Raw genomic sequence first — 21284 nt, forward strand, 5'->3', positions numbered from 1 at the left:
GTATTGAACAATATAAATATTAAATATTAAACCACAATATTTATTAAATTATAATTTTCCACAAACCGGTGAAATAATATAATGTTGTAGCCTATGCCCTAATGCCCCCCATTGCCCCAAGCCATGTGGGTGAATATTCTTTCTGGAAACGTTCGTGACGCATTATGTTGTGGGCAGGGCAGGAGAGGAGTTCCGTCGAGTTAGCCACAAAGAAACGGTCCGGAAGTGGATCAAATTAGCATCTAAAATAAAATATTCTGACTGGCAGATATTCTGACTGGCAGGGGGGGGGGGGATCACCCGTGTGTGAAGTGATCTAGGGGCGCTCTTATCATCGTGGCGTAAAATAGATGCTGCATTTGCTCAGACACTATACGAGTATACGTAACATTCTCCATTAATTAATTGTCAATGGGAATTTAATGTTTGTTTAAGACAAAGTTTGTGGACGGTAAAAAGCAAAAAAAAAGTCAAATTAAAAAAGATTTTAAAAAGGAGAAATAAAAGGAAAACCATATACAATTTCAAGACTTTCACAGCAAGGTTCGGGCAGCATAGCCATATGTCAAATATATTTCAACAATTATCAAATAAACACACCTACGCTACGTCACACAGCTGATCTGACATGCCCACATGGCCTATGCTATGGCCCTTTTTGTGCCCATAATGGAGCTGACTGATTTGTTTGCTGATGCCATGAGGACAGAGCAGTGAGAACACACTCCATATATATTTGATATGTGAACCCAGGCATGTTGAGTACATCAAAGTATTATGTGAAATGTTGAGTATGGGTCCCCATGCAGCATGTAGAAACTGCTGGATGCTATTAAACTTGAATATGTTGAGCAACTTTCATAATTGGCATATGAGATATGACCATACCATTAACAACCTATAACAAACTAAATTTCATTTAAGTAGCATGTGACATGTCAAACTAGGGGGGGAATCCATTCCAAGCTTTAGTTTTGCACAAAAAACACTCCCTGGGCTAAAAACGTCCATAGCCGTCATCACAAAGGTGATGATGTCAGCACATTTGGGAAAGTAGCTCAATGGATGTTTTTTGTGTGCAAAATGCTTGGAATGGATTAAGCATTGCCTAGGTTGTTATTGTTAATGGTATGGTCACATATTATGCCAATTATGAAAATTGCTCTTCATATGCAAGTTATCCAGTTTCTACATGCATTTCTAACATAAAACCTGGTGTACTCAACATGTCCGGGCTGGGCATAGCTGCAACTGGTAACATCTTGGCTTTTATTTTGTCATGGCTGAGTCATGACAAAATAAGAGTGACATGAGCGTGACGTCAGATGTATATACTGTATCATATGTAATATAAATACATATACGTTCTCATTCATTATATATATTTAAACATTTTTGCCAGATGTGTTTTATTTTGTAGTGTACAACAGGACGTGTCATGTGTCTCGGTGTCGTGCACCTGACACACCCGCTGGAGTTACAGAGCAGGCAAGGCAAGGACATCTGGGGATGGAATGACATTTACTGTGTAAGTTAACTAAGTGTGTGTATGCTGTTCATTAACCTCAACCCATCAAGGATCTCTGTCTGGACGAGGAGGACTCACTGCACTCTGGAGGAATCGCCTACATTTCGCTTGCGAAAGGTAATATTTGACATTACATTACATATACATGTTGCTATTATAATGACTGGTTATACCACAAGCTATTAGCTAGCGCTAGCTGATTAGTTATATATTAGCAGGTAAAGGCGACGTTTTTGGACACAGTCTGTTTAACTATTATTCCTTAACTGTCATAATATGAGCTACCCAGAGACTGCGAATGTATCAATTCCGCGACGATTTTTGATCCGGGGGTCGGGGGTGGGGGGGGATAATGAATCGGCATTCGGTTTCATTTAATACACCGTCGGGTTCACCCTATCTAACTGAATCGATAATCTGGCGTCGGTTACACTGACGTTACTTTTCAAATTAGTGGTTATTATCTCGCACACTCGTTCTTGTTCTTCCCAAGCAGTCAAATCGTGCAATCCACGACGTATGATATGAATGCCGCAGTGCAAAGTCTGATAGTCTTAGTTCCTTTTCAAGTTGAAACAGCAGCATCTGTATTCATTCCACTCACAAGATTCCAGTTCGGATAGAAAGCAGTTGAACTGTTTTGGTTCGCCATGTGAGATGTCTGTGAGTCTCATTATGAGCCTGTTATGTGGGCTGGTCACTCACGTTCTTCATGTCATGTGCTGTTGGCATAGTTTCTGCCTAGTAGCCAGCCTACATGAGGAGTACAAGGTCAACATGAGAGCTGGTCACTAATATTAGTTTCAAAAGTAGTTCCATGAACACCTATGAACAATTAAAATACAGATGTGATTATTGGTGGATAAGGAAGTGGGAAATACATAACAAGAGTAAAGCATGTTCTCCTATTCTCCCTCCCAGGTGCTTGGATTGTGTGCATTCTTCTAACTTTGTTGGATTTTGCCCGAAACAAATACAATAACAAAGAGCAGTATCTGTCAGGTTGGTGATGGTTAATTGGTGACCGGGGTTGGATCCCTGCCATCCCTGACGTGAATGGCTGTGTGCAGAGGTGGTATAGCATTCTGGGTGGGATATGTCCGGATCCATGGCAGCATTCAACCCCTCAAACAGCAGAGATGGATTCTAGCACAGGTAAAACATTTTGTGCTTACTTTAGCCCTGTCTGTGACCTCACCCATCATATTAGCTCAAGACATGATCAAAGTCGTACAATTAGTCACACACGTTACCGCAGTGAAATTTGTTCTCCGCATTTGACCCATCTCTTGGAGCGGTGATCATTAGTCACAGGAATTATTAGTTGATTTGACCCCCAATCCAACCCATTGATGCTGAGTACCAACTGCCAAGCAGGGAGGCATTGGGTCCCATTTTTACAGTCTTTGGTATGACCCGGCCAGGGATCGAAACCCAGACCTCCCAGTTTCAGGGCGGACACTCTAACCACAAGGCCACTGTCTGGATACAGTGATGGGTGAGGTCACAGCCAGGCAGGGTTATAGTTTATACTCAATGGCACAATGTCGGTGTCTCTTGCCAACAAGAGCAGATTTTCACGCTAATGCTGGCAATCCATCATACTACGGTTTCAGTACTGTACAGTAAATATTCCCATTGTTTAATTTTTTTGTATTAATCTTAGGCAGTTGATTGGCAGTGGCTTGGACAGAGCCGACCTCTGGGCAGCGCGACATGGGCCCTGGTCCCCCCTAACACCTTGAGATATCAAAGTGTGAAGCAGCCTGCCCTGTCGCACCCCTTCCACCATGCGAGTCAGCCACAGAAAGCCAATTTCTTCGAGGAGGACTGGGAGGAGTCACTCAGCGTGTGTGTGCTGGTGCGACCCGGCGGGGAGTCTGACGGCCAGCACACTCTGGTGGAGATTCCACTGTTTGGCCAAACCAAACTAGGGGAGCTTCTCCTCGCTCCGCCGGGGTTCAATAAACCCATGGAGTTCCTCTTCCCGCTGACCACCGTGGACGGCAGCGGGGAGGACGACATCAGTGTCGGGACGAAAGTGGACAGTCGGGAAGGAAGTGATAGTGACATTGTTGTGGCGAGAGAACATGGGTCTTTCAGAAGCCTTTTCGAGGCGGAAGGGTGCCCGGCACCTTTCATGTACGGCTCCAGTTTCTATTGCTTTCACGGACTTGAAAACAAAGCCATGGACCTGTCTTTGTTGCTGTCTACCTCGCTGTGTAGCTATGCAGAGGGAGCCGAGGGTGACCGTAACAAAATGGAGAGTGAAGAAGATGAGAAACTGGCCTTGATGTATGAAAAGCTAAGGACAGAGGTAAGCGTAATTCTAATTTCCTTGCTTTAGAATCTACTATAAAGACATTTGAGGCATGTTGGTGGTGGCCTATAATATCCTCAGGCTGTCACTTTATCATCATGGCATTAATTTTGACCATCTGCGTTGCAGCTTCCTAATTTCTTTTTGAAGAGTCACGATTACTCCATGTACTCCAGTGATTTGGAATTCGTTAACAGGCTTATCAATACCAAGACCAGGTATATACACATTTCTTAAGTCCTATTAAAATAGGCTTTTAGAAGCTGTCATCATCAATCAAACATAGTCATGCTTATTTCTCATTGATGATTGGTACGAATTGTGAATATGATTTATTTTAATTAACACGTCTGTCCTTTTGGATGGTTCTAGAGGCCGTGTGATGTACCAGCTGATGCTGTCCGTCTGGCGGTTCTTGTGTCTCTGTTACTATGCAGAGGCCCGGCTGGAGGTTCTGAAGCTGACTAAACACATGGAGGATGGGACGGTAAAAGCTCGCTGGAGGATCAAAGGCCTGCCGTGCCACACTCTTCTACTGCGTTTCTACAGAAAGGACAAATCTCACCTATATAGGTAAAACTGCTAGCTGTAACACACCAGTAATAATAAGTCAGTGTTGTGCTATTGAGTAGCTTTCTAATATATATACATTGCGATGATACGTTTTGGATACAACACGATTCTTTTTAGTGCAAGGGTTCATAATGGAATACCAAACGACTCGCCCCTTTACCAACTCGCCCCAGGCGTACAGCCGGCGGAACTGCGCAGCCTGGTATTCCTAAAGTAACCTAAGTAACTGGTTAAACCTAACCTTAACCTCAGTAAAACTATGCCTAAACCTAACCCTATACGTAGTTCAGTTCAGTTTTATTTTCAGAATGGTGGTTTTCCTACTTCTTTTGAGTGTCTGTTGCTTATGTCCTGTCCAATATCCGAAAAAGGGCTAGGGAGAAGCCATAGGCTTGTCGGGCCCTACCCCTGAGTTAATTTGCATATTTAAGTGCACGTGTTGTAGACTGATGGATATCCGTCTACCTGCGCAGTGCATACATTCATGTTGTCTTACATTCACCTACACATATTCATATATATAAACAACATACATATAAATGAGCATATAAACATACAGCTACTTACATACAACATGATATGTACAACCTGATACCTCATAATCCACTCACTGAGCCACAACATTTTCTATCGCAGGACATATGATGCGCTCTCTACCTTTTACATCGGACATGACGGACTCATACATTGTCATAAAGTTGACAAGGTAAGATGCCGACTGTTTTGGGTGATGTCAAATATCTGTCAAATATCCAATTCCATGGTTGACATATTGGATTGTGTTCTGTGTCACTATAACCAACTACGATTCATTTTAATTGGTTTAAGTTTCACAATTTGTTGTTCTTCAAATCTAGGTGATGCAGGTTCAGCCGCCGGTTTTGCCCAGGGTGACCACACTGCTGACGGGGGTTTTGGTGGCCCTCGGGGCGCAGGAACACCGGCCTGCCCTCAACTTGTTGCCTCTCCTCTTGTCTTCACTCCGACAGGGCAGAAACTGACCAGGGAGAGAGGGTGGAGCCGAGACAACATTTTGGCTGGTCTATGTCCAAAGAACAGAGGAACACATGAGATGAACACAAGAGAAATAAAGAAATATATCACAGAAAGTTGGAACGTGATAGTCACTCAAGTTGCTGTGTTGGATAAAGGTGTCATAATGTTTAGAATGGGAGAACTGCAGTAAATGTTTAGCTTCTGAAAACTTGAATAATTATATGCACACCCGCCTGTATGGTATGTCTGCTTTGCAAATGTAAAAAAGGAAATATTTGATCTTCAAAAGATAAAGGAGTGTAATTTATTGTTTATTGTGGAAAATTTACAAATGTCCATGGACACTTTCAATTCACTGTATGGAAAAAAGAAAAATAGTTTGGAGTTGCAATGCTTTTATATGACAGCAGCTAAATGTACATTAAATTCCACACCTGTCCAACTTGAGTTTCTTCGTAGACATAAAAACAGCAGCTGTTATGCAATTTATGACCATAGTAAATAAGCCTGCCTGCATTTTGAACGCACAAATGTACAGGTGATGCTGGACTGCTCTCGACTGCATTCTGTGCACATTCATGACTAGAACTGTGTTCATACCATGTAGAGACTGAAGCTCATCTGAGAACTGTTCATACCATGTAAACTGAAGCTTATCTGAGAAAGTTATATATTTTCACTTATAGCAGTAGAAAAAAAACGTTTTTGAAAAGAACAAATATTTGCTTCATGTCATTCAGAAACCACTGTTTGTTTTGTTTTTGGGTTAACACATCTGTGGCAAATTATTGTGAGCACAGTTACCATGATGGGAGAAAAAGCAGCCGATTCTGAAAATCCTTTTAGGGTAGCTTTGCATCGTGCAATGCAACAATACGACCACTGACAGTGAAGCATAGTGTCCATCTTTGACAGGCCAGATTCATTCGGAGTCATGTGAAAATAGGGGTGTAACGATATAGTAACTGCATCGAAAAATCGATTTTAATTTCAAGAATCAATGTATCGTATTGTTTTTCAATGGCAATAATCGGTATCGAATCGTTTTGCTATGCAATTAATCGATTGTATCAATACATTTTTGTGCGTGGTATTTAGCAATTTTTTGAAGAAAAATGAAAGGTGTTTAATTACTGTATCGATTTCAAATCATTGAATCGGATCGCCATAATGAACCAATATCGTCCATGTATCGTATCGCTGTTAAAATGTATCGTTACACCCCTTTGTGAAAACATTACTGTATAACTGAATCAATGTAGGCCTTGTCTCTTCTATGTGCAGCATGTATGGGTGGAACACAAAACATTTATGTCTCAAAAGCCACTGGGTGTTAAAAATGTGAGTGCATGATTTATGGCTTTGTATGAGCAAGCATTTATTTTTTAATGTATATTCTGGGGGGAAAGAAATCTATCATAATGCTGGTGTTACATAATTCTCTGTCCTTGAGAGCAGACTGCAGCCCAAGCTTGACCGAGTCAGCCCCCATGTCACTGGCCGGGTCATCCACAAGTAGTAAAGGCATTGACATTGTTTTAAATTAAGGATGCGATTAATCGGTAGCATATTCGGCCATAAAAATGCCATATCGGTATCTGAACAGTCTAAAAATATTTATTTAATCGGTTTTCACCAGCAAAAAATAAATTCTACATTTAATTTCAGTTGTGAAAACAGACACTTGGAAAAGTATTATGCTATTTATTGATTGAATACTTTATTAACAGACTTTTGGCCAAGCCCCTATAGGGCCTAGGCTTGTTTCCATTGTGGTCCTCGGAGATCGGTCATAATTTCATAATCGTGCACCCCTATTTTAAAGACTCATGCAGGGGTTCAGGTTAAATAAATATGCGAATAAAATTGTTGGGGATGGCACTTGTAATTTGATGCCGTTAAAATTGAGAGTGCCTGTCACCAGAAAACCCATGCTTTCACTGTGCCATCATCACCGTTTCACACAACAGTACAATAGGTCTGGGTGAATTTGTGCTTTTTATTCAAACCAGGCAATAATAAAGCATGCCACATTACTGTAGCAGTCTCAATATGCCATGGTGTATAGTTATCGGTTAATATCCATTAGGCTTGTTTGGTACTGTTGCTAGTTTCAGATATCTGCAGTAACTCAAACGTGTGAATAAAATGAACTAGTGGGTAACACTGATGTGTGCTTGTAATTGTTTTATGTAATATGTATTCATGCTTCCTTCACTCAAATGATCAGTTTAAAATACCTTCATTTCGATCCCTCAAATTGTGATTGATAAAAGTACCCCCCCCCCAAAGAAAAAAGTATGCAATTAAAGATGGCAATCCAAAGGGAACATTTTTGTAGAAGTAATGTTTATTCCAGAGTACAGATTAAGCATTCACATTGTTGCAAGTCATTCTAGAAACTGCAGCTGTGCTTGCAGACAATGGCATAAACAGCACACTGTCACACACTATCATGCTCTTGATTATACCATGTTATTGTATTTCAACTTTTATGGTTCAAAAACACCACATCACTGAGGTATCCTGTAAAGTAGACATAATGGAAAAATTCTGACAATGAACAACATCCTAAAATTGACATGGAACAAAATGATGATCTGTGCATCATGACTCCTAAAGCATGAACCATCTAAAAAATAAAAAAATAAAAAATCCTAGCCATGATCAGCAACATCCATTTATTCAGTCTAACAGACTCAGAGAGCTGTGACGGTTACATCACATCACATTGTACAAGTTGTGCTAATTTCTTTTTTTACAGTTGAGCGTACACGTACATATATATAATACAGTTTGTGACATTGGAATTGCTAAAGCCGTCATACTAATGCTTAATGTATGCCCCATCGCACGATGGTGTTGCGCACTGAAAATAGCCGATAATGTGTAGATAAGCTATTTCCGTCGACACCGTTGCACAACAAAGTATAGATGCTTCCTGCTGGTGACAGGTTTGACACTTTCTTCAAATTCAGTGATTAATATTTCAACGACTAACTTGTCACTTCCTCGGAAGTCTCTCAGAGACTGAAAGGGAATGTTACAGAATGAGGTGAGTGGATAACAACGGACGTGTCTGATGATCGGGGGGGAGGGGGGGTGAGGGATTAGGAGTCCTCTATGGAGAAAGCGCGATGTGTGTTGGGGAAACGTTGTGAGCTATAGTTGGGGTCATCCCTCACTCTCTCTTTTATGTCACTCTTCACCTAATTGCAGGGAGGAAACGAGAGGAAACGGGTTAAAACCCTAACAGACGCTCTACTATTGCAATATTGTTAGTTGTTACTAAACAGTTGGAAAACAAGTTGGACACCTGCGACTAGCACTCAGTGGTGCACATATCTCACATTCTCCAGCAGTCCATGGTGGTCTCAGTCATCTACTGTACGTATAACTATATTTGCGCAAGGTTTCAGCCCAAGACGACTACCTTGACTTCCATTAAAAATATATTATTTTGCCGAGTGGCAGCATCTACAAGAGATTTTGGTGATGCTGCAGCAGGGTTTGTGATTAGCCTTTGACTCACAGATACACAATTACACACAGGGGCAAAAGGTATCCGGAGAACTCGCCAGTTTACAAACTCGCTGCGATTCAGTGCATTTTTAGTTTAACTTCACCTTCATTTAAATTGCATTGAATTGAGAGAGAGAGGATAGTTGTTTAGAGTTTACACTAGAGAAAGTAGGAATGCTAAAAGTTTAAACACCAAAGTACCAAAACAATGTAATTAATTAGTAAACAATTCCTGAAATGGTAGGCCTACTTATCATTGGTATTGACATACTCACCTTTTTATCATAATCTATCATCATTTAATTGCACAAAATAATTTGATCACTTTGGAAATGAACTATAACATCTGTGAGATTGACATACTACACTGATGAAGACAGCATGTTAGCATAACGAAGAAGACATTGATGAAGAATTTTCACTGTGGCGAGTTCTCCGGTATCCGGGCAAGAAATGCAATCTCCCCCCCTGCCCTTCAATCATGCTGGAGCCAGGTGGTTTCTTACTTGTTCTGTGTAGGCTTCCTGCACGTCTGAAGTCTCTAGCTCCACCTGTAGGCTGTCTGCGGCGGTGACCGGCCTCACGCCCGCAGTGCGAGCAGCCCTGCTCACAGCGTCTGACAGAGACAGGTGTGGCCCCTCCCCCTGGGCGGTCTAGCGGAGAGGAAAACGCAATCATACGCTCAGTCAATAATAATTATGTCTTTAAATTAAGCGATACGGACAGAATTTGGCTCATTGTCACACATTTTTGTTTTTCAAAAATGTGTTCTATATTCTGTAGGATGACAGATGCTAGGAAAAAGTTATCCTCGGAGCACAGGTCTCTCTCCACCAGGTCAGGAAGGTTTTTGACATTTGGATAAAATCTGAAGGACCAATATATATATATATATACTGTATAAACGTGTTTCACATAAATCGGCTTCGATGTGGCACCATAAATAAATACTGTACTTTCCACGGAAATTGCATGCTGTGTTCATGATTTGAGGCATTTCAGTCAAAATGGACCAATCCATTGCAAACTTTGGAAAGGCAATCTTAGCCAATCGGATCTGTGTTGATTACATGACTATAGATATAATGTATACCGACTTTGAGTGACGTATGAATAAAAATGTGCACGAGTAAAATAAAGAAATGCGTTTTGCAAAAATCTGCCTCATGGTGGCCTCGGGTTTGTCGTTGGGGGGGTGTGCACAGTTTGACCTTGACCGCGCCAACAGTGCCAGCTGTACAGATTGGCTGTACACGGAGAAAGGAAGGACACAGAGACACACACGGACGAGTGCAAAACATACTCTCCCCATGCCCAGGCCTGGTGGAGACAACATGGAGTTGGAAACGAACTTGGGTTCTCGTGATTTACAAGGAGCATACAACTGTACGGTTAGTGCACTAACTGGCTGAGCCTCCCCACGCTTAGCATATTCTGTGGTAGTAGAATTCTTGGAATGCATTAAAACCCATTTAGACCTGAGAACGATTATACAAATGTCTTCTAAATCCTGACAGTTTTCTGAAAAACCCTATGTTTCTATGTCAGTGGTTCTCAAACTTTTTCATGTCAAGGGACTCCAGAATTATATGTATTTGGCCGTGGACCCCACATCTGAAAGTATGTTGTTCCAGGGAGGGAGACCTACAAGCTCACAGCGCGGCACTCGGTGCCACACTGTGAGCTTGTAGATCTGCTATTTTTCAATAGCTAAAGTATCTATATTAACAAGTGAGAAGTTGTATATATATATTATATATAATATATATATGTACTATATATATTTACTATATATACACACCGGTATATATAGTGTACACAAACCGTATATCTAGGTGTGCCCCCAGATTTTTAGGCTACGAAAAGTGTGCCCTGGGACAAAAAAGGTTGAGTTAAGCGGTGCCCAAAAGGTAGATCACGATCTCGGCCAGCGCCAAAAATGCTCCCCGACAGCATAATCGGAGCAAATACCGGGCAGTGTGTATGAGCCTGAGCCATAACGTGTTGACTACACTACACTACACTAATAAGGACACATAATAATAACTAATAACCCATCCGTTACTACATGTGGAGTCAACTCCCGCAATGTCCTTCTTTCCATAGTGCGCGGCAAAGTAACTCTGGGATGAGCGGCCGCAAAGCGGCCGCGAAATTCTAGTAACACCAAAAGGGGGTTTCCGTACAGAATGGGTTCTAAGGAGAACTTCTTTAGTGCTGAAACTGAGCTTTATGGCCTTTACAAGGCCTAAAGCAAAAATAAATTCCAAGACTGAAAAAGATTTTAGCAAATCTGCACTGATCTCATTAAATGACCCCTATAAAATCCTCAGGACTGAAATCCGTCCCCAGGACTGAGAACGTTTAAGCCCTGCCTTTATTTTGCACCAACGACCTTACCTTCCTCCTCTTGGCTGGCATGCCGTGCAGGTAGGCATCGGACAGAGGTGGCTGCGCCTTGATCTTCCTCTGAGACAGCATGTCATGTCTGATTATGGGAACCCATTCCTGACGGAGATAGACAGACAGACGACAACCAAATGAGTCATGGTTATATTGTATTGTCGCCGTCGGGACGCAGAACGGAATGTCCATAACAGTTGAGGAAATGGTGGGGGGGGAAGAACCTGTGTGTCAATGGATCCAATGTAGCTATTTAGTCCCAACAAGGTCTTAATACTTTTCATTGGTTATACATAAAATTTACCCACTTTCAAAATGGCTTCCATATTTTTAGCAAAAAATATTCAAACATTTCCAAAATGTTTCAAAAGTAAATGGTGATTTCACTACTTTTGCCTCACACCGTCATACGACACATAAAATAGGACATTAATATTATGAAAAAAACAAACATGATATATATATATATATATCTATATATATATACGGACATACAAGGTTTCAACATTGCTGTTAAAGTGTGTTTAACAGCAATGTGTGTATAACTGTGTTTAACTGTGTGTTTAACTGGTTTCTGTGTTGCACAATAAAAGGTTACGTATTCCCAGACATACTAGTGGAAACTGGAAATATTTGAGGAATGAAAAACCCATGTTTCTATGTCAGTCGTTCTCCCAGAAGCAAAGACGTTCGCTCTGAAAGAATATATTCAAAGATTCACACTAGATTTTCACGATTTTTCAAAAATAGCAGACCTACAAGCTCGTAGCGCGGCACTCGGTGCCGCGCTATGAGCTTGTAGATCTGTTATTTTTCAACAGCTAAAGCATAACATAATGCTTAAAACACCAAAAAAGGGGTTCCCGCCCCAGGATGGCTTCATTTTAAAACAACAAAGACCACTAAATCTTACAGGTGGCACAGCGGCCGCCCAAGGTTCCACTTCAGCTCCTGACTCTTCCCTTACTGTTGACGGCACGGGGCCTCGTGTCTCCCCTGACGGCACGGGGCCTCGCGTCTCCCCTGACGACGCTCTGCGGGAGGAGGGCGTGGTCTCTCCGGGCGACGTTCCGACAACCTCGCCGCCGTCCCCAGACGAGGCCATGATGACCTCCTCCGCCGTGGTGGCTGGAGCAGGGGACAGACTCTCCTCCATCTTTAAGATGCATGTGGAGGGAGGGAGGGGGGGCGGTGTCCAGAGAGACGGAGAGCGACAGCAATGAATATATACCTATAAAGTTGTCGGAGTAGGTTTACGTTGCGTTTATGATTTGGTGTGCTTCAGATTTGACAACTTAATTTCTTTCTAAAGTCTACAATCGGGGGTGCCCCAAAAGGCAGATCACACAGGCTGTGCAGGTAGACCACATGACATGCCCCTAAAATATACAAATTTATATTTTTTTATTGACACAAAAAATGACAGCTAAAACCCACAATGCAATAGTTGTCAAATGTTTTGCACAAACATCAGTAGTACAAGAAAAAGGGGGGAAAAGTGCATTCGTCTAATACTTAACTACTTTCAGCAATGGGATAATATACAGTATATATATTTTTGGTGGGTATAGATCTGGTTGAGCTGGTCATTTTGAACGTAGCTCTCAAGTCTAAAAAGTGTGGGCACCCCTGGTCTACATCTAAGCATGGCAACAATAACAAAAAAAAATGCAATATACTGTAGCAAATGTACCTTTCGTTTCAAAAGTGTACATTTGTTATGACCTACAAAACTGCAACACAAATAGGCCAACGTCATTTCAGTGGTAGTTCAGCAGCTAGCTATGTCATGACAGCATGGGAAGTGCGATACAGAAGCTGTAAAAAGTATGTTTTCTTATGAAATGTATGAACTTTGCTTCTTTCTATCTAGGAATTCATAGAATAATTGATGACTGTTGTTGTCCTAGAGTCCAATCATGCGGCAAAGGCGTGCTTAGCACGTCAGTTGTTATGGTAAAGTACAGAATAGGACCTACACTTTTAGGACAGGTAAGCAGTGTTTTCGTCGAAGAAAAATGTTCGACGACTACCTTTTTTCTCTGACGAAAACTAAATGCAAACTAAATGAAAACTAAGCTATGATGAATAAAACTAAGACTAAATATACTGACAATTTCATCAACAAATAAAAACTAGACTAAAATGTTAGGAAGGGACTAGTGGACAAGAGATCCAGTATAAGTCATTTTACAATTGGTTGCATGCTGAAAATAGCTGATCTACAAGCTTGTGGGTCGGCTATTTTCAGCAAGTGAAAGAAACATGTCGTCATTAAGACGACATCAAAGCCTGACAAAATACATTTTGTTCGACTAAATCAACTGACGATTTAGTCGACTAAAACTAGACTAACACTAAAACATCCCAGCAGGTGACTAAAATGTGACTGAAACTAAATGAAAGCTATTCAAGAGACTATGACTAAAACTAAAATAGAAATGTGCTGCCAAAAACAACACTGCAGGTAAGCGTGTAGTAGAGCAGAGGCCAGGTGAGCTAATGATGTAGAGACTCAACTCACCTCCACATTCTGACTCTCCGACTGCTGTTGGTCAGTCTGAGCCTCAGCGGAGTCACTCTGACACAAAAAACGGATACAATTACTACAACAATAACAAACTGAACAGTTGTAGCCCAACCCTGGCCTTACTAGACCTCCACCTGGGCCCTGATTAGAGGTCTAGAAGACGGGCTGACGCAACAAGAGATGGGAACAAAGTACAAGACATAAAAACACGATGGAGGTATAAAGTTTAATGTGCGTTATTAACCTGTGCAAGGATGACGTAGTGCTGGATCTGGTCTTCGGTTACAGGATTGTGCTCCAGTATGACATGGAGCCTCATGGACATCATGCTGGTCAGCCAGTTCACAAGGCTGGGGTTGACCTCTGCAGACATCCTTCTCTGTAAACATAACAACAGGAAGATTTCATACAAAGTGCAACTCAAACAACATTGTTTAAATTAGTCAAGCCATGAACAAAATATAGGACCAATTACGTGGTTTATATTCCACGTACTTCCAGGTCAGGTGAACATGCCAGTTAGTTTGAAGGAAAATCCCTCCATCTTGCTGTGTCTGGGGCTACAATTAAATGTTATAATCTCTACTGTCGTTGAATAAACCACCTAACTCCAACATTTTTCAGGACATTAAGAAAACCTTATATTTTGAAAACAAAGCAATACTGCCTCATCAAAGTTGGTGTTGTGACTTTATATATTGTCAATTACTTGCATGAGAGGGGGAGAGGTGGTGGAGTTAGTTGCTTTAGCAGACAGTTTGAGGGGCCAATGGAGTTAAGAGGTTTTGTCCAAAGCGTTTACTATTTTCCATTGGTTCAATATCTTCGATATATATATATATATATATATATATATATAATCTTTTTTTTTCTTTTTTGGGGGGTTGTACAGTGGTTAATTGTGTCTGTGGTTTTTAAGCAATACAAGTGCTTGTGACTGAATAACAACTAGATTGGATCGATTGGAACGGCTCTATTTCCATTTCCTGGAAGGTTTTCTAGGTTTGCACCCAACAGCAACGATAATCGTACGGTACTGCAGATGGACATGATTCATACTAACAATGCGATGGTTGATGACAGCGGTCAGGGCTCTCTGCTCTCCTCCCAGGCAGTAGAGATTGAGGGCCAGACACTCAAACAGGCCCTGGGTGCACAGCAGGAGGAGACGGGGGCCAAAGGTGTGATCTAAGGGCAAAGGACCAAACACACAGAGAGAATGGCATTTACAGAGTATCCAACTACTGTATCAAAAAGTATAGACTAGAGCACCAAAGTCAATATCGGTAGAGGGCGTAAATCCACGGGTTCATGTACTTATTATTTGCATTGTAATCCCCATAGGGGGATTTTAGATCGCCTCAAGTTCCCGTTTCACTATTTTAAGGATGCCCACTGTCGCACCAGTATCCTCCTCCTGGTCACACCATGGGCAGAAAATGGCAAAGGCGGTATGTGCTGCTATCCTATATTAAAACTGCCTTGAGGTGCATCACAATAGTAACATACAGATTTTGATCGTCCGTGCTTTGTATGAAGCAGTGTTTTTATTTATTTTAATATTCTTTATCCCACGATTTTGTAACCCATTTTTCACCCCTGTGTCAATTATCTAATGTGATCCTGGGCTCTACACACCCTCCGCCAACCTAGTCCCCATATATGGGGGACATGGGGAGAGGAACGGACTTGAACTCATGCTTCCTTCATGCCTGAGTGTCCAAGTTGCTCCTCCTTTCCCTGGTTGGACGTAGGGCGTGGAAGGAACACGTTATTCCAACCAGTTCCTTTCTCCTCCATCAGGCGCCCCGGCTGGCCAGGGGGAGGTAGTTGACGCAGTGTTTTGATTAGCAGCCTTCACATCTAGTATGTACGTATAATCGTATATAAACATCCTGTACATTAAATGTGGCAAAACTAAGCATCTGCTAAGCCGACAAAACTATTGCAAACTCCAGCCAGCCAGTACATCAATACACGTTCCGGGAGCATGCCGTGCCCCAATAATAATCAACATAATATTATATATACACTCACTGATTAGCAGCATAATTCACATGACCTGGAACAATATATGGACCTAAGCCCCGATCCCCATGAATTCTGAACGTAATTAAAATAGTCTCTGTGTGGGCATCCGCCTCAGGTTCAACGAGGGTGCCACAAGAATATGTGATTCCCTGTGATCAAGTCACAGTGCTCTACTAGGAGGGAGAATGTGCCGTTAAATTCTCACGGTTTTTAAAGCCCTTCACGGGAGGTCGGAGAAGTGAACAGGTGAATATTTACCATTACAGCGCAGGATGTGTGTAGCCATTCGAGTGAACTGCTGTCTGAGGAAGGACATGTTGGTCTGAATGATGTCCACTCCTTCTCGCACTGTAACTGTGGCCTAAAAAAACAACAACGAAATAAAAAAAGCCTTCTAAATCATGACAGTTTTGTGAAATACCCATGTTTCTAAATCAGTGGTGCTCAATATTTCATGTCAAGGAAAAATATATGCAATAGGCCACCGACCCTCATCTGAAAATATGCTGTTATGTGAGCTTGTAGATCTGCAATTTTTCGACAGCTAAAGTAGAACATACGGTAGTGCAAAACACCAAAAGGGGTTCCCGCCCAGAATGGGTTAATACATTATTAATTCATAGTGGATAATTGACATATTTCTTGGTAGTGTGGGTGTGTACATGAATGAATGAATGAGGTAACTCTTACGAAGCTCTCGGCGATGTATTCCTCCAGACCGTTGATGAGGTCCTCGGATGCCGTCTGTGAAGAAAACGGCTCATTTAGTCAAAGAACCAATTATTATTATTATTATTAAATAATAAAATAAAGTTATCTTTTAGCCTTTTTCTGAGCCTTTAATGACATGAAAGTGGAAAACTGAGTGGAAAACAACTGCCCTCTCCAGACCACGAATGGAGCGTTTACTACTATGGTGAAAGAAATGAACTCCAGTCAAAAGGTTTTTTTTTTTAGATGTTAAATTGGCTTGATGTTCATCACCAGCAGGTGGCAGTAGAGCGCTAACTCACAGCGATGTTGGCATCGGTGGGCTCCCGGCCCTGGAGGTAATGCTCCGTGAAGAACTCTGTGAGCTGGGGCTGGATGCGGCTCAGTGGCTGAGCGTTCCCGTGGAGCAGGAGAACCATGTCCACCATGGAGAAGCTCTGACACACCAGAGACAGCAGATCCCCAAAGAACCCTGACAGACAGAGAGAGAAGACACATGATCCTTGACCTGAGGACGATTCTACAAATGACTTCTAATCCTCACAGTTTTCCGAAAAACCCCATGTTTCTATGTCAGTCGTTCTCAAACATTTTCATGTCAAGGACTCCAAAAAATATTATGGAATTGGCCGCCGACCCTCATCTGAAAATCTGTTGTACCAGGGACCTCCCCAGAAGCAAAGATTTGAGTTAAAAACGTTCTCTCTGAAAAAATATGTATTCAAAGATTTGCGCCACATTTTCTCCTCGTTTTCTCCTTCATAGCTCGTCGCTATGTAGAACGCTCACAACGCGTCACGCTGCGACGCGTTGTGAGCTTGTAGATCGGCTATTTTCAGCAAGTGTAAAATCAGCCATTACAACGGCATCAACGCCCGCCAAAATACATTTTAGTCGACTAAATCAACCATAGATTTAGTCGACTAAAATCTTGTGATATTTAGTCGACTAAAGCCAGACTAACACTAAAACATTCCGGGTGACTAAAATGTGACCGAAACTAAAATCAAAATTTGAATGCCAAAAACAACACTTGCTCACCGACAGCGTCTCCAGACCCTGGAGTGAACAGGTTGCTGGTCTGGGACAGCCTCTGGATGAACTGGGCAATGCTCTCGCTGTTGCCCTGCGTCGCCCCCAGGGAGCCCATCATGGTGGACAGCACGCCCTGAACGATGCCCGTGAACAGCTCTGGACTCAGGGTGTCTCCCCCTCCCCCTCCTCCGGCTGGGCCCTGGGGGGGGGCAGGAGGAGAGGGGCCAGTAGTGCTCTGGGGCGGGACCTGTGCGCCGGCGGCCGGTGGAGGCTGTTGATCACGATCGTAAACATAATCAAACAAAAATGTTAAGACTACTGGCGGAAAGAATTCTGGGAAGAAGTAAGGAGGGAAATTCAGAAGATATTGTTGATAAATATTGAGCTTGACCCGAAACTGTTTCTATTAGGTCTGACTCTTTACCCACCTGGCCATAAGATTCAGAGTAGTGAACAAAGATTTTTAGATTTATGGTTACTCCAAGCCAAAAGGGCTATACTGTAGCTTTATCGTGGAAAAGGATAGGCAAACCCAGTATTGCTCAGTGGTTTAGGGAGCTATCTTTGTGTCTTCCTCTGGAAAGAATCACTTATACTCTGAAGAATAAACAAAAGATGTTTGATAAAATATGGGGACGGTTTATCCAATATATTACAGTTAATGATTTATCTTATTTGATGGTGGAAACTGAAAATGTCTAATTGTATTCTCTGCAGCTGTTTGGTCTTGTGGCCGTTAAGGAATCTTTTGTAGTTACCAGTTCAAGTGCCCTTATTTTATTATATTGTATTTATATTAGTATGTTTTTTGTTGTTTTTTTGTTGTTGTTTTTTTTAAGTAATTGTATTGTCTGATGTATTATGTATTGTTTGTTTGTAAAAAAAGAAAAAATGCAATAAATATATTGTTAAAAAAAAAAAAAAAAAAGACTACTGGAGGAACAATTGTGGTAGAATGAATGACATCTTTAACCCATTTAGACTGTACGACGTGTGGGAAAGTCATAACTAATCCAACTGATGGGTTGCTAGGACGTGTACAGTAGAGGACAAGGCTGGATAGCCGAAACATTGTCTTTAATTTACTATGCAAAAATAAAAAACTAAAGCAGTTGTTGGTGTGTAACGCACCATGAGTCAGAGCGCAGTGGTCTCAAAGAATAGTGGCTACATCTGTCGCTAAAGAATTATGATGTTTAAGGGATTATCTTAATTTTAAGGGCAACTGTTGTATAATTGCAATATTACACTAGAGGGTGTTCTTTATCGTCATTAATGCACTTCTGCGCTGTGTTTCGGAACAGCATCGCAGGTGTGCAATAATGACGATAAAGAACACCCCCTTGTGTGTTATTGCTTAATTAAAGCACAACCACCAGATGAGGCAAAAGGAGTCCTGTGACACTTTGACCTTGATTTTGTTTCCATATTGATTTAGTTTTTATTCAGTCATGCACAATACATCTATAAAATGTGCCATACACACGGAAGTTTGCATAAAATTCCAAGACGTTGTAAAAAGGTCGTTTCTATAAGGAATTCGGTGTATTATTTGCACAGATTTAGGCCAGTGGACAACCCATTTAGGCCCGACGTCGAAATTAAATAAATGTCTTCTAAATCCTGAACGTTTTCTGAAAAACCTTCTGTTTCTGTTTCAGTGGTGCTCAATACTTCATGTCAAGGACCCCAAAAATGATATGTAATACTGTATGCCTCCGCCCCCCCATCTGAAAATATGTTGTTCCAGGGACCTCCCCAGAAGCAAAGATTTGAGTTAAAATGTATCACTCTGTAATAATATATATTCAAAGATTAGCGCCTCCATTTTCACGATTTTTCAAAAATAGCAGACCTACAAGCTCGTAGGGCGGCACTAGGTGCCGCGCTATGAGCTTGTAGATCTGCTATTTTTCAATTGCTAAACGTATAACATAATGCTTTAAAACACCAAAAAGGGGTTCCCGCCCGGGATGAGTTAAGTGCTCACCTGCATGAAGTCGTGCATGCTGTGGAAGAAGCCAGGAACCCCAGGCACGGTCACGGTGATGGAAGGTGCCGCTCCAGTGCTGCCACCCACCCCTGACCCCGACACTCCCCCCAGTAGGGAGCCCAGGAGCTGGGCCAAGTTCCCTTCGGCGACCCCCTCTGCTGGCTGTCCCACAGAGGTGGTGCTGGTGGTGTGGGTGGAGGTCTGTCCGGAGGTGTTGGTCGAGGAGACGGGGGTTGGCGGTGGGTTGGAGGAGGAGGAGGTGGACTCGGATGAAGAGGACGTAGAGAAGGAGAAGGATTGGGAATGGGATGCAGAAGTTGGAGTGGAAGTGGATGTTGGATCACCTGTAGAAGTTTAAGCCATTTAGACCTGAGGACGATTCTACAAATGTCTTCTAAATCATGAGTTTTCTGTAAAAAACTATGTTTCTATGTCAGTGTTTCTCAAACTACTTCATGTAAAGAAAAAGAAAAATCTCAAAATATGTAGTTCCAGTCCCCCCCCCCATGAGCTTGTAGATCTGCCATCTGCACCAAAAGGGGTTCCTGCCCAGACAGAATGGGTTAGAAACGAGAAAAGGGGATGAAGTCATGTTTTCCATCAGGGTTCTCAATGTGGGGTTAGGGGACCCCCCACCATTATGGTTCCCAGTGTTGAATGAGAGTATAACAGGAGACAGATTCGCGATTCGTGAGGACGACAGGGTCCCAGAGCGTTAAGAATATATAAATCGAATTGGGTGGGGTCTGTGGTCCAAAGGCACATCAATAAATTGCATGTGCTTGAAACAAAAGTGTCACTTGATCTATGTTCAATTTTAAAGAGGAGTCACCTGGCTGCCCGGGCATCAGGAGCTGTCCGACCAGACCGCTGATCATCTGGGTGAGAGGGGAGGGGGCCAGAGGTGTGCCCTGAAGAAAGACCAGAAATAATACTACATGAAGGGCATAGCTTTACTTGTATAAACCAATAGCCTATAATCTACATAAAGGCCAATAGCATGACATGTTATGAACATGTAGATGTGCTATTCTCACAATATTTTTTTAAACATTTTGGAAAATGCCCCAAAATAAGTACGCCAGGTTGGAAATGGTTACGGCATTTTAAGCAGGCATGCAAAACTGGTTAGGGGGTGAAAAAGGGTGAGAATGATACAACCAGGAATACTAGTACAGACCTTAGAGTATATATTAATAGAGACGGCACCAGATTTCTCCTCCCATTAGCTTGCATTAAGTTGCTCTAAAGCGCATGAGGCGATTTCACTCCTTCCGGGTAGGAACAGAGTGCATCCTGGGATTGATTGGCCCAAACACATGAACGCGCTTGGCCGTTGACTATCATTGCACACGTTCATGTATGAAACAGCGTTCACGTGTCATCATGAAGACATGAACGTGCGCAATGATAGTCAACGGACCAGCATGGTCATGTGTTTGGGCCAGTGCTGCAAAACCAAATTCGGCCACCATGTCCATTTCGCCTCAGGTTTCCTCCGGGTGCCGTCTCTATTAATATATACTCTAAGGTAAAGACCCACTAGAGGGGTCTGGGGGGGTCTGTCCTATCTGGGTAAAAGGCTGCCAACTGTCACGTTGTGATATTTCAAAATGTCACATAGTGAGCTTGTGGATATTCA

General features: G+C 42.1%; 2 protein-coding genes across 8 annotated transcripts in view; one reads left to right on the forward strand and one right to left on the reverse strand.

Moving 5' to 3' along the window:
- The first annotated feature begins 1475 nt into the window (after positions 1-1475).
- On the forward strand, positions 1476-7583 carry cUnh6orf136 (chromosome Un C6orf136 homolog). Of its 3 annotated transcripts, none has more exons than XM_083767932.1 (7): positions 1476-1645; positions 2450-2683; positions 3195-3845; positions 3978-4066; positions 4221-4421; positions 5058-5127; positions 5279-7583. In XM_083767932.1, the coding sequence occupies exons 2-7, from the start codon at positions 2585-2587 to the stop codon at positions 5420-5422; spliced, it is 1254 nt and encodes a 417-aa protein (XP_083624058.1). In that variant the 5' UTR covers positions 1476-1645; positions 2450-2584; the 3' UTR covers positions 5423-7583. The 3 variants fall into 3 exon arrangements, with proteins under 3 accessions (XP_083624058.1, XP_083624059.1, XP_083624060.1); XM_083767933.1 differs by having other exon boundaries at positions 2521-2683; XM_083767934.1 differs by having other exon boundaries at positions 2531-2683.
- Positions 7584-7747: 164 nt separating this feature from the next.
- bag6l (BCL2 associated athanogene 6, like) overlaps positions 7748-21284 on the reverse strand; it is a 39866-nt gene continuing 26329 nt past the window's right edge. For 4 of the 5 annotated variants that reach the window (XM_083767884.1, XM_083767882.1, XM_083767883.1 and 1 more), the window contains exons 14-26: positions 20475-20553; positions 19640-19986; positions 17656-17920; positions 16917-17086; positions 16594-16647; positions 16162-16264; positions 14936-15060; positions 14117-14251; positions 13867-13923; positions 12256-12498; positions 11340-11447; positions 9446-9592; positions 7748-8626 (exon numbers count right to left, since the gene is read on the reverse strand). In XM_083767884.1, the coding sequence (XP_083624010.1) occupies positions 8528-8626; positions 9446-9592; positions 11340-11447; positions 12256-12498; positions 13867-13923; positions 14117-14251; positions 14936-15060; positions 16162-16264; positions 16594-16647; positions 16917-17086; positions 17656-17920; positions 19640-19986; positions 20475-20553 (1932 nt within the window). In that variant the 3' untranslated portion in view covers positions 7748-8527. The remainder of the gene's footprint in view (positions 8627-9445; positions 9593-11339; positions 11448-12255; positions 12499-13866; positions 13924-14116; positions 14252-14935; positions 15061-16161; positions 16265-16593; positions 16648-16916; positions 17087-17655; positions 17921-19639; positions 19987-20474; positions 20554-21284) is intronic. The other variant, XM_083767886.1, reaches the window with a different exon arrangement.

The sequence above is a fragment of the Protomyctophum parallelum genome (genome assembly GCF_964188405.1).
Source record: "Protomyctophum parallelum genome assembly, chromosome: 1".
NCBI classification, from domain to species: domain Eukaryota; kingdom Metazoa; phylum Chordata; class Actinopteri; order Myctophiformes; family Myctophidae; genus Protomyctophum; species Protomyctophum parallelum.

Excerpts from the sequence above, each read along its gene's own strand:
- cUnh6orf136 (XM_083767932.1), top strand. The coding sequence starts at position 2,585 with ATGGCTGTGTGCAGAGGTGGTATAGCATTCTGGGTGGGATATGTCCGG. Across the intron at positions 2,684-3,194 it reads AGAGATGGATTCTAGCACAG|GCAGTTGATTGGCAGTGGCT; the intron begins GTAAAACATTTT and ends TATTAATCTTAG. Across the intron at positions 3,846-3,977 it reads ATGAAAAGCTAAGGACAGAG|CTTCCTAATTTCTTTTTGAA; the intron begins GTAAGCGTAATT and ends TCTGCGTTGCAG.